At 38.8% G+C, this 13,555-nt stretch overlaps 1 protein-coding gene across 13 annotated transcripts in view; it reads left to right on the top strand.

The window, feature by feature from the left end:
- Positions 1-13,555, top strand: part of LOC136436254 (calcium uptake protein 3, mitochondrial-like) — a 49,446-nt gene that overhangs the window by 27,191 nt on the left and 8,700 nt on the right. For 8 of the 13 annotated variants that reach the window (XM_066430062.1, XM_066430068.1, XM_066430070.1 and 5 more), the window contains exons 2-13: positions 5,594-5,753; positions 5,861-5,892; positions 6,242-6,320; positions 6,676-6,723; positions 7,621-7,703; positions 8,300-8,380; positions 9,048-9,068; positions 9,719-9,739; positions 11,492-11,563; positions 11,982-12,076; positions 12,443-12,482; positions 12,798-12,935. In XM_066430062.1, the coding sequence (XP_066286159.1) occupies positions 5,594-5,753; positions 5,861-5,892; positions 6,242-6,320; positions 6,676-6,723; positions 7,621-7,703; positions 8,300-8,380; positions 9,048-9,068; positions 9,719-9,739; positions 11,492-11,563; positions 11,982-12,076; positions 12,443-12,482; positions 12,798-12,935 (870 nt within the window). The remainder of the gene's footprint in view (positions 1-5,593; positions 5,754-5,860; positions 5,893-6,241; positions 6,321-6,675; positions 6,724-7,620; positions 7,704-8,299; positions 8,381-9,047; positions 9,069-9,718; positions 9,740-11,491; positions 11,564-11,981; positions 12,077-12,442; positions 12,483-12,797; positions 12,936-13,555) is intronic. The other 5 variants (XM_066430071.1, XM_066430063.1, XM_066430064.1 and 2 more) reach the window with 5 other exon arrangements.

A 13,555-nucleotide genomic window follows, 5' to 3' on the forward strand; every position in this document is an offset into this window, starting at 1 on the left:
CACGTAGGCAGAGATAGACAGGCACACATGTATTTGTGGGATAAGGAGACATACTCTACCAATTGCAAGGAGAGACCAAACAATGGGCTCATGAGGTTGCAGAGATTTCTACTGGGAAGTGCGTCACAACACCAGTAAGTGTCAAGACGTCAGACAGTTGGTAGACACGCAGCCTAATGTTTTCAACAACAACCCTGGAGAGTGTCTTGACTTTGATGCCGAAATTGATGTGTTGAAACTGCTATTTAAAGGAAGATGGATGCCAGAATGCTTCGACATACTTAGAAGGACATGTCTTATTAGGACTGACAAGCCAATCAGTAAGACAAAGTGCTGTGAGTCTCCCAAGTGGGTGTGCTGAACTGAAGGATGGGTAGAATGATGGGCCGTATGCAGGTACCAAATGTTGTGTCAAGTGCATAGATCAGGGTCAGACTGTGAGTACCGCTTGTGTCTGTCATTGTCAGACATTTGGCTGGAGATACATGTAAGGAAACTTGCCGTTAGTTAATTGTGGGGTGTGGTCCACTGATGACACGACTTCTCCATCAAAGCTCTTACTTAGTCCAATGTTCCTCCTCATGTGCTTAACCTATTCACTGCTAAGGTTAAGCCCTTTGGCACCAAATTTGTATATTTCATGGGGTTAGGCAGCAGGGAGAAGGTTAAGATTAAAATACAGACCAAATCATGGAGTTTGGCCATGTTAAATCATGTAAGCATTGATCTGAAAATCAGCACACACAAAAAATCCAAAGAAAACCACCAGCCTCCCTGAGTGTCTATGCTAGTATGCAGGAGGCTGTGCTGCAGTCTGTTGGTGAGTCTAGGGTGGTCCTTGTGTGGTGTGCCTGTAATGAGGCTGATGACAGACACTTGCAGTAATGAGGGAAAATGTCAACAGGGTTCTGGCTGGGCCAATCTGTCGTTTGGGTTAAAGCAACATATATTAAGAATAAATTTTTTAAAAATTTCTGTACAATGTACATCAACCTATATGTACAAGGCAGCTTCATAAATACTTTTAGAATAAACAAAATAATGAAGGTCATTGCTGCATTTGTTGGTATCATTCAGCTTAAGATTTGTTATATGGGAAGATAAGGTATTGTTTATTCAAAGTAGTATGTATAGTCTCCATCAACTTCTTATCTTTAGTCTTATCTGAACCTCTCAGTAACTCATAGTGAAATCCTGGCAATGAGTAATGAATAATAAACTTAGACATTTTGCTTCAGGTAAAAGAGTCTAACTTGAAGTTCCAAGATGTCTTGGTGCTAAACATTTCTTAAACATTTGGAGTGTCTTAAACTACTTATGGATGTCTTGGACTAATTGTGTCTTTAACGTTGGGAAAGGGGGATATCAGAGGTGTAATTAACATTCCCCATTGCCAAAGTGTGGAAGCCCCGGAGTCGAGCGTTGCGACATTGTTGTCTTTTATTTTCCAAACCTAGAGATGGATCCTATCCACGAGAAGAGCGGGATAATCCCTCCTAATCCACCCCGTGTTCGCAGTATTGTCCGATGAAACAGAAGCCCTCTTAGCTTCGGGCGCGGCCCGCTTTGATGTCCGTTGGACTGTCTGTCCTGTAAAGGCATTCTTGTTGTGTGGTGTAATGGGAACAAGATTATAGTTGCCATATACAACACTCGAGAAGGGTAAGTATCTTGTATGACGGCTCAGGGATCATTCTGCCGGGTTGTTTTGTCATAGTATCAGCACTTTTCTGCACAAACAAAACAACTTAAGACACAAACAGAGGCGCAGAATGAGAGCATCTCACGCCGTGAAGGTACTCTTCAGGTATCTTTAATGCCTTAATTACAGGTGAACACAGAAGTAGTAAATACCTTCTTGGTGGTGCCAGGTACGAATAGAGTTATATATAGGCTGTGGTCACGAAACGTCCATAGAGACGTAAGCACTAAATACCTGTGTCAGAAAGTCATGCGTACCTATAGACGATAATTTGCAGCCCGTCATGGGAATTCACATTCCCAGTCTTTTATCAATGTTTTTTTAGGTTGTTGCCACAACATTGTTCAAATAGCTCTGCCAGGTGGTCGAAGACTGTCAGGAAATTCAGGCTTTGTGCAAATTTAGTGCTTGCAGACGTTACGATGTATACATTTATATACAACTTTTACATGTATCTTGAAGTTCACTGTATTGAATGTGAACAGTCAGACTAAAATTCAAATTCAATCTAATTGAAAGCTCATCATCTGTTTTAATAGAAAACATGATTCAATTTTAATTGATATGTTTCAAATAAATGTGAATCGAACTTTGCATTACTCTTATATTTTCAGCTCTTTTCAATTTCATTTAGCGAAAATAGGGGACCTGGATAACCATCCATATTTACTGTTAGTAGTAATAAATAGTAGTACATTTGTATCCAATATTTGATTGTAAAGATATACTGCTGCAGGGGTCCCTGATAAATATGAAGTAATCTTTTGGTTGGAGAAAGGGAATGGGGTGGGTGGTGGTTGGTGGTTGTATGTCTGAGCTCAATTTGCCCTTGTTTAAGTTTTAGAAAAACACATTCTGAATCAGCAAAGTTATTTGGGCCATTTACCATCATGTTAACTGCTCGCAGTGACAGTGGAGTGGTTAGTGTCTGTAAAGTGTTGACAGAATTGTGCTGTACTGGACAGGGGTTGCAAATCCGTTCATCCTAGGAGAGAGGCCATTCCCAGATTTACCTTGCTCTGACGAGCACTGATAGTGATATAGGCTTTACAGAAACATGGCCCAAGGACTTGTTTGTAATGTCTTAAGCACCGAAGGCGGAAATAAGAAATTCATACACTCTGTTTCAGACAGACAATAGTTTATAATGCTGTTTGTTTAGCTTTATTGTTATTTTTTAGATGGTCGGTTGACATCAAAAGTGACCAATCATATCCAGAACACTGTAGACTTATTTCCACCCCATTGTTTTGTTCCTTATTTAACTGAAATGGTATACCATCATTAGTGTCTGTGGGAATTTGCTTCTTATTCAGATTTTACTCTTCATACTTATCAATGGTAAAAGTGAAAATCTTTGCGCAGTAAAAATTAAAGATTGGTATCTCTCCAATCTAGATGATGTTAAGTGTGTTAAGTGAAAACTGTGCAAAATTCAGTAACTGTTCTTCGGCTGGGTTATGCTGATTATGTTAGACTCTCAAGTTTTTCTTTGAAATCAACATCAAAGGTGATATCCTCTAAAGAGGACTTGAATGTATAATCCCAAGACTTAGTAAGTTCCATTCAATATGTTCTTTCTTTCCCGTCCTTTTTTTAAAAATAAGACAGAGATTGTCTTGATGACAGGTACCTCTTGGTACGGTCTCCCAGACATCACTCCAAACATCAGACCTACATTTGACTCAGTTTACACTTTTGTAAGCTGTTAATCTGCAGGATTCACTTTCTCTTAGCTGTCGGCCTATTCTTAGTTTTCTACTAAGCTGTTTGTTTCTCTGACTTGCATGTTCCAGTTTGAAGACTCAAATTTTAGTCAATGAAGGAAATTCTGTCATGCCTGCAAAACTGGTATTTTGCTCTACTATGCTACTTTGCCATTTAGCAGAGCAAGACAATGTTGTGAAAGACTTTAAGAAAGTTTGAATACAAGCTCATTTTTTGATTTGCTATTGCATCATTTTTTATAGTCCAACTTTATTCCTTAAAGCAAAAGCACTGTCCAAGTCAGAAAATTCTCCTTTTGGGATATCTAGCATTTCTTGACTTTGCAGATAGGAATTTTAGTGTCTATTTAGGTTCAGCTTAGGAGATTAGCACCTTACAGAGTAGAATTAGGCCAGACAACTTAAGGAATATCTGGAATTCCTTCTGCATCATCCAGAAACGTACAAGGTACCGTTACACCTTAGGTGGAAAATGTCTTGAGAAAGACATGTGCATAAGGAGAGACCTAAGACTGTTTCACAAGTTGAGAATGAAATACACAAATCTCAGCATGTTCTACAAAATAGATCATTACAAATCAGTTTGGGACTTTTTTTATTACAGAATCCTGGACTTCATCCACAATAAAACATTCCCATTTGCTGACAATTTTGCCCAGCTTCTATTTCCTTCATGATAATATATTATGATAATGAATTATAGCTTACTCAATTTTAGATACTGATAACTTAATATTCGTCAAATTCTTCATCCAGCCGTTACATGCAGCAGCATAGATTTGGTAAAATAAATCAGAATGTCCCTCCACTTCTCAAAAGAAAAAGAAAATGAGACAAAACCTCCTTAGCAGGCTTTATGAGTTGAGAGCTTTTTTGGGGCTTATAATATGTTTTTTTCCGATGACTTATCAGTTCTATTCCACACAGTTTTAAGAAACTACAAGAGACCAAATGCAATAGCACTGATACGCCATCAGAAAAAAAGCATATCAAAAGCCCCCCAAAAAAGCCAATCTCGCAGAGCCTGTTAAAGAGGCTACATGAGACACATGTCAGACCCATGAAAAGGTTTTGAACTCTGTGGTGTGAGTTCACCTAAACTTTCTCACCACCAATAAAGGACCACCCTCCGAGATAACCAGGGCTTATCCTACCTTGTAATAGCTGATTGTAGATAACACTTTATGGGGTAGTAACTGTGGTTATTATAATGACGTGATTAAGAAATGATGCAGAAGCTAAATGCCTTCCTGTAGTACATTGTATTACACAATGTATGTGTCATCTGAGCAAGATGTCAGTTCTTGTGTGGTGCATAAGAGATTTTACTACATTAAGTCAACTTGATATTGTTGATGTTAGTTTTGTTGATAGCAGTGTGTTTTTTGTGCAGCTGACCCCCCCCCCCCCCCCCCTTCAATGTGGTCTGCTTCCAAACTTGGAGGGAATCCTGCAAAGAACAGTCTGCCATACTACCCGTGTGGATGGTCATGTCCTTTAAACAGAAAAAGATTCAAAATATACTGTTTTTATATCTTGGTTGGGAAGCATGATGTGTGATTTTTCAATGTCTTCTTTGATCTTGGTTCCATTGTGTGGCTACATCTACCTGTAGTTTAATATATATATAATGGCTGCTTTTCTTGGCTACAGATGATGAAAGCATCATCTAACATAGACAGGTTAAAGTGTTAAAGAGATATTGAAGCATGCTTTAAAACAGTTGAATGCCATTTTTATCAACTGACAATCCTTATATCCCTTGCTGCTGTCACCTCTACCATATCAACAGCGCCACCTAGAGAGTTCTGACATCACTGCAGTTTACCATACCAATTATGATGTGTTAGAATCTGATGAAGACGAGTTTATCTTTCTTCACAGTTAAACTGATCAGCCAGGAAATGCTGTAAAAACAATAACACAGATCTCTTTCTCTAAATTGGATGTCTTTATCTGTATGTTTAGAGCTGGACAAGTCTAACCTTCAGCACAGCACACCAGCTTCACAGCACTGCAGGGCTGCAGTAGCTGGTTACATTACACTGAATAACCTGTCACACCTAACCTTAAGTTTGCATATTTTAAGCTGCAAGCCTTGTGTGTAGTTGGCAGAGTTACTTGATGAACTTCAAGGTAAATCTAATCCTTTTGTTTATTTCAGGAGGAGGAGAAAAGAAAGTTCTGGCAGCGGGCTCCTCCGCAGCACAAGATGTCTGACCGCGAGCGCCGCTTCCGCGAGTTCTCCTCAGTGGAGTACAAAGGTCAGATGTACATGACCCCCAGGGACTTCTTGGAGTCTGTGACTGAGGAGAGGCCAAGACGTAAGATTTGGATGTTTGTTTGTTTGTTTATTAAAAATCTCTTCTCAGTTTGATGAATATTTTCAATTTGTGATCTAATATAATCCCATTTGTATTATGAACTGCAGCACGGATTGGTCGCCGTCCCTTGATGGATGATGTAAGTACAGGGAAAAGTCTTTAGAAATCTTAACATTTGACTGGAGCAGTGTTTGAGTTAACAGCTTGAATGATAAAATGAGCACAGTACCACTTAGGAATTATTCATTAATAAAGGTTAGACATCCAATAATAAGATACACAATAGAAAAGTTTACAAGCAATTCGATAGATTTTGTAAATAGTCAGACATGTCAGATATAAATGGTCAGACATTTCAGATGTCACAATCTTTCATCACCGTATTCCCCAAGATTAATAATGTTCATAGCTACATGTATGAGTTTTATGAGAGCATGGTTCACAATCACATATTATTACAATCACCCTTCACTTGGTCCCTCCCACAGGATGTGTCTCACATGTTGAAGAAGACACCCTCACGACACAAGGGTTCTACCAAGTTCTTCCGCTCCATGCATGAGGAAGGTGAGAACAAGCCAATTGATAGAATGAAACCTGATATTTTACTTCAAATAATTCCTGCTGCTGTAGTGGCCTGGTATCCATTCTCAACCGGCTGCAGCTGGCTTAGGGATGTTTTACCGGCCACAGTTCTAATAATTAAGCATTGGTCTTTTTCTGTCAGCCTATCTTTTTAGCTGGCATTTCTAATTAGCAAAACCAATTAAAACCAACCTTGTAAGAATTTCCTGGCTTGCCTAATGAACTGGACGGGTGGCAACACTCCCAGCACCATAGAAGTACCTATGATATGCAGCTAGATATTTTATGTCACAATTTTTTTATGTTCGCTGAGGTAAAATTTGTTTTTCCTCCCCAGGAATGATCTCTTTCACAGAATACCTGTTCCTTCTCTGTATCCTTACAAGTAAGTCATTCACAACTGATTATCTCATGCAGCATGCATGCATAATATTTCCTCAAACAGATTCTTATTATTAATTATAGAAAAAGTCTGGTAATGTTCTGGTTGTACAATTTAATTGAGTAGAATTCACAATTCATTGAGAGCAAACATCTATGATATAGAAAGAACAGCTTTGGTTGTAGTTCCACTAACTTCATGGGCTTTAAGAACAGAATGTATCTAATAACCTATATTCTTGCATTGACTTAGGTGAAACAATGCATGACTTCGTACATGTGATCGTGATAAAGATATGGTGTACAATGTCACAACTTACCGGGTAGTTGGTGACAAGATTATCATGTCATAGCATCTTGACTAGATCGATATGTCCAGGACCTGGTAGAAAAAGTCTTTTTCCTTCAGTGGAACTTACTGATAGGCTCCCTGATTTGCCTGGTAAGGCTACACGAACTTAACGTTATGGGTGAAATCGTCAGACTCCATGTATACATCTCTTTGACATCTGTATCTGTATCTAATAGTATATAGCTGGTATAACCGCCATTAGGCGTTACACACCAGCTTTGCAGGCACTCGGCGCGGCAGCAGCTGGTCATATTACACCGAACGGTCTGACACACCTACATATAGTCTTTGCATATCTGACTGCAACCGTTCTTTAAAGCTACTTAGTGAGGAAGCTCCTACAGTACTTGATGACAACGAGTTCCATTCTACCATAGTTCTTGGGAAATACAAATTTTTGAACACATCAATCCTTGGTTGATAACTCTGGTACTTAAAAGTATGACTATTTCTAGTCCTCTTCTGAGCTGACATGAACACACACAGCTGCCATCTATCAAAACCATTTTGTGATGCTTGGTTGACATGGAATACTTTAACCCCCTTCAGAGCCTCATGCAGGGTTCAACATTGCTTTCAACATGTTTGACACTGATGGGAACCAGCGGGTGGACAAGAACGAGTTCATGGTGGTAAGCGTTTAGCCTATTCTATCTCTGTTTTGCTCCTCAGATCGCTTCCCTGTTTCCAATGTCATTACAACAACTATGAGACTCATAGCCAGTCCCATTTCTCACCTATGTTGTAGGAATGTTCAAATACGAATTGTTTCTCGATTATCGGGTGCTAGACTATTTGGCAAGGGAAGTCATCAGAGGAGTGAAGCAGAGCTAGAATAGGATGGGATGGAAAATTACCAGGCTAAGGGTAAAACTGTCTGAGCTGTAATTCTGGTCTTGTCTGTTAGGTGGCATCACTGCACTGGACTGCAAAATATGGTTGATCATCAGCTCAGAACTTGTACCTTTCTCTGCTTTCCATATTATGAAGAACTGTCAGCCGCAAACTACATTGGGATTAAAAGAAATGTTTAAGCACACCAATTTTTTTCAACTTGTGCATTGAACCATTGTGTTTTTTTGACATGACATAAAGAAATACAACACTATGTATTCCGCATCACCCCCGGTCCCAGCCCTCTCCCTGTTTGTGATACAGAATACACCTTGTAGAATTCTCTTTGTATCTATTAGGACGATTATTTGTGTAACTCTGTCTCGCTTGTCAGCTCCAGGAGATTTTCCGCAAGAAGAACGACAAGAGAAAGGCAAAGGAGGAGGCGGAGGGCGTGAGTGCCGTACAGAAATATGTATGTATCCCAGAGTGCCTTTAGCAGCACGCCATAAGCCTTGTTGTTTGGGGCTGATCAACTTGTGCAACTACTAACAAGAAACGGTTATGTTAAAGTTTTTGGTAGCAATCTGATAAATGCTGTTCAAAGTAATCACAATGAATGATATTTGGCATGAAATTCATAACAAAACTAATCCAATACTTTAATAGAATGGACTTTACTTTGAGTTGTAATGCATGGTTTGAAGCATGTAAAACATTTGATGCCATTCAACAGGCAGTCTTTGTGTAACAGTTATTAGAATAGATCTAACAAAGTTAAACTGGTGTTGAAATAGTTGCTTGTTATTTGATAATGTCAACATTTTGTAACGGTTTTTTACTTATAAAAGATACTTAGTGTTGTTTTATTTTGCACTTGTTGGTCGGACCAAAACACAAGGCTCAAGGAAGCTGTCCAAAGGCTCTCCTACTAACAAACTTACATTTCACAAGCGTTGGACGATCTGTGATGTTTGTTCCCTCGTGTGTGTGTGGTGTGCCTTTCACCGCTTCATAACGTAGTCCCAGTGTGTTTTGCTTTTCTGACTCTCTAACCGCCGCCTCATGGAGGCATCCATTGCGCTTGTCACCCGTGTTGTGGGAATAATTTCTGCATCTTGTTTGCATCTATTGTTTATCAGGATTCCTTGGCTGTGTTGGAGGTTTGTGCCGCCTTTCCCTTCTCTTCTGCACCTTGACTTTGACCTTGCACTCCACCAAATACTACTTATTTGTACAACTTTGTTTGATTGACGATGGTGAGAGAATGGCATGCTTTGTACTGCCCGCCTTTCTCAGCACCTCCAACAACCTATAGTACAGAAGTGACAAGACACTTAGTCTATCTTAAGTTGTTACAGTTTTCTGTTAGCCTGCTTGGACTCTCCCTACCCTACCTAAAGAGTTTACAAGACATTGGCATGGTTTGACAACTGCACATTTTCATGGTTATGCTAATTTTAAAAGATAAATGTTCTTCATGGTAAACAGTGTTTGAAAGCTCTTGCATCATAACTGGATTGTTGAGAGTTTTGCAATATTTGCCTGCAAGTTAGAATACATTTCCTGTTTCTGAGACAAAGATGTTTTGAATAATTGCATGGTCGTTTGAAGACTTTCCTTCGATGTTCTTCCTTCAGTTAGTTTTTTTGATTAGCAGTAATTTTTGAAGTTGTGTAGAAACTCTTGGTGGTAAACATTAATGCATGCAGACTGTACCTTTTACACACTTCTGTGTGCTGAAATGCCTGCGTTGAGGCAGACCATTGTGTTACTGTGAACACGACCACTGATGTTGCCATTTTCCATGCAGGGCAGACAGAAGGAGGCACAGGTATTTCACACATATACACATCAGATTCTACTGTAGCGGCTGTAGTAAGTTTTACCCATGCATGCATGCCCATTACCTTTATATGTCACGGTGAATTCAGTTTTGCTATATAGTACATTTTAGGGACTCTTAGTGCTATAAGTAGAGGACTAGTAGATGCTGTTCTTTGACGAGCAAAGTCACACCATTTCTCGAGTAAACACAGCTTGTACAATTGTCATTATCATGATGAACTGAAGAAGTGTCTGACTCAGTTCAAAAATTGAAATGTACTTTGGAAAATATGATACCTCTTGTGCAGACTGTCTGAAATGAATTATCCTTAATTTGAACCTCACATGTAGAGGCTGCCGTATAGTTGCAAATGATGTTTTTCTAGCAGGTTAGACTCAAGCAAAGTAGTAGACAAAGTGAGTGCAATATATTGCAATCATGTTTTAGTATTCATTGATCATTGATTGAGTTTGGGTTCAAAAGTTAGTCCAACAGAAGTAGAAATGGCATATTACCCCACACAGCAGACCTTCAGTTTCATGCACACTACCCTACATCATGCACGTCATGGATTATTTTACATCTTCTGCCTCAGTTCTCAAGGTTTTGTACAATGTAATTAGTAATCACTGCATGTAAAAATATTCTCAATTTTAGTATCTGTTAAGGTTCAGATTGCCATGAATTTCAAATGTTGAAAGAGAATGCCTTTTATATAGCAGGTACATCTTAAGGTCTTCAATTAATTAATCTCGTGGTTTTGATTGGAGGTAAAATTTCAGTTTAAACTGATATTTTACTCTTTATGTTGTACTCTAACTGTAATCAAATTATAAAGAACAATTCTACTGAAATGGTCTTTCAAAGGAAGATTGGCATCCATATATTATGAACTCTTTTTTAACAGTTGTCTTTAGATATTGCAAGGTTCATCACCTGTCATGAGTACTTAACAACTTTATCTGATTTTCTTACTGTTTTTGAACCTCTCACATTTTCTGTTCTATGGCCATGGTTGCTGGCCGACTGCCTTTTTCCTCCATGGTTCTGCATGCATGTATTGCTCTACTGTGGTTTCATATCTCCATCTGCTGCACACCAGTCTTTGCTACTAAGCCTTGTACTAGCTTGTAGAATTATGTGTAGACAGTGGCCCTAAGGGGCAGCTTAAGTCTCTGGAATTGCTGGGAAACCTGGAAGTCATCTCCATAATGTTTTCTAATATCTTATGGAATTGTTTCAAAAATCATTCAATCCAAGAATCTTGACTAAGTGTAAACTACCTGCAGTATGTTCAAGTATGACAGATTTTTAAAGTCCTGTATGTTCTTTAAAATGAGTTGTACTGTTATACGTATCTATCATTTTAGAAGGAAATATAAGTCTAAATTTCATTCCTCCAAATTGTATTTGACAGCTGATTCATATTTAGAAATTGCTTAAAGTCTGGCTGTTCCATAGATTCCATAGCTTGCATGTTTTAGTGTATACATTCTTACTCATGACTGTCATGCCATCTCCTGCTATGGTCAAAGGGTTAGAGGACAGTATAGTTCTATTACCATGGTTACACAGTTGCCATGGTTTACTGTTGTCATGGCAGCAGTGTTCTGTGATGTACTGTTGCCATGCCAGCTGTAGACTAGAGTAGAAATGATGATAGCAATCCTGTATAGTTGTACTGTGCTGTGCCTGTAACTTGCGACTGTACTGTACCGTGCCAATCCCATTCCCTTTGCTAATCATCCTTATTTTCAGACCTCCTCATCTCCTCCAATGGTAGAGAGATCTTTGCGTTACGGTAGATCAGTTGGCATCAGTCCTCCAAGAGTAATTCAAAGAAAATTACTTAGAGGTTACAAGGAGCTATCAGAATTGAATTTTGGGTGTTTAAGGTTTAAGGTCTGGGATGCTGGGTGGATTTAATCTATATTACATAGTGAAACCTAAAGATTGAAAAAGTTAACATCTGTACACAGCATTAAAAACAATCAGTCAGATAAATACAGTAACTGTATGGGAAAACTTCATATTTATCTTTATGTATCAATTCCTAATAGGTTCTAAGGTGGAGAAGTTTCAAATGTGTTCATAGAAACATTTTATACTCCTGGCCTGGTGCTTGGTGCTGGTTGGTGTGAATATATACATTGTAATGCAGACTATAAAAGACAAGACTAGGACATCCCAGATGCTGTGTACAGTGAGAGAAGTGGTTGTGACAGTTTATGTTGCCCCCCTCCCTCAGCTGTTGGCCGATGGAAACGTGCAGGACACCACACTCCTGGTGCACCTGTTCGGGGTCAAGGGCACAGACGACCTCAACTTCCAGGAGTTTTACAAGTAAGAAGCTTTCTGTGATGCTATAAGTGCATTTATAGAAGTATTACAGGGGAGTAGGGAAATTGTGGAAAGCACTTAAGAGTACAACACAAGAATCAAGCATTTTAGGCTGAAGAAGATGTGACTGTGTGTCTGTGTGGCTGTATATAAAAAGGAGAAGATCGTGCCAGAAGCTTTTACAAAAGTTTTATACTATTAACTGTAGAAAGCCGACTTGGTGAACTCAAGACAAAAGAGCTTTGGGCTGAAAGGGTCATGTTTAATTTGGTGTTCTTTCAACTGTGGTCTGCCATCATGATGTTACAGAAAAGTTATGATAAGTAAATGTCTCATGATCTCATCTTCCTCATTATTCTGTACCCACAGGTTTATGGACAATCTGCAGACTGAGATTCTAGAGCTGGAGATATCCTTTATTATCAGTTACTCAGAGACAACCCGGAAGCCATATTATACACTCCACTTTGTTACTACATGTACTATGAAATTGGATGAACATTACAGAAGGTTAAGCATAGTTTATATTCAAATGGTAACTTTAATGATTTTGCCTTTAGAAATTTTCCTGAATAATAGACTGAACCATTTTATGGTCTTGTACAGTGTCCAAAGAAAAAGAATAATGTTGTAAGGAAGGCAATAAAATGTGTATAGTTAAGTCAGTTCCTTGACTGTGGCTTATTTTTTATAGACCTTTATCCCTCTCCTTAACCCTGTGTACTTCCTGGAGTTTGCCCGCGGAATGCCGACCATCTCGGAGATCGAGTTTGCCCAGATCCTGCTGCGTTACACGCACCTCCCCGACGCTGCCCACGACGCCATCATCGAGCGACTGAAGGACCGCATTCCGGAGGAGAAGGTTGGTGCAGACGCTGTGGTCTTTTTAGCAATGACAATGAAGTCTATAATTGTATAATTATGCTCAACTGGGACTAAATACTGGTGTATAAATGAAGAAAAATTTTGAAAGGCAATTCTTTGAGTTAAAGAACAGTTAATAAAGAGAATTCAAACTCTACAACTGGATAAGAATTCAGAGATTCATTTCCGGACGTTTCGAGTGACATCCATCACTCTTCTTCAGCATCACTAAAATGATGACGCTGAAGAAGAGTGATGGATGTCACTCGAAACGTCCAGAAATAAATCTCTGAATTCTTATCTAGTTGTAGAGTTTGAATTCTCTTTATATATTGTTTACCTGGATGTCTAACCTTCACAAACATATAAAGAACAGTTTATTTTTCGTTAAGCACTGTATGATCTTTCAGAAATTTGATTGTTATAATTGAAATATTTGTTCCATATATAAATGGGCAAATTCGAAGATCATCAAATGATATGCACAATGGCAGCAGGTTTTTCTTGTGTCACGGTAGAATTTTAGCACTCACTTTGAAAGATCAATACATATTTGATTAAACTTTAAAAGGGTAAGCTCAGGTAAAGATGACTCTAGTACGTAATGTACTTAGTAGT

Source organism: Branchiostoma lanceolatum, chromosome 6 (genome assembly GCF_035083965.1).
Source record: "Branchiostoma lanceolatum isolate klBraLanc5 chromosome 6, klBraLanc5.hap2, whole genome shotgun sequence".
Classification (NCBI taxonomy): Eukaryota; Metazoa; Chordata; class Leptocardii; order Amphioxiformes; family Branchiostomatidae; genus Branchiostoma; species Branchiostoma lanceolatum.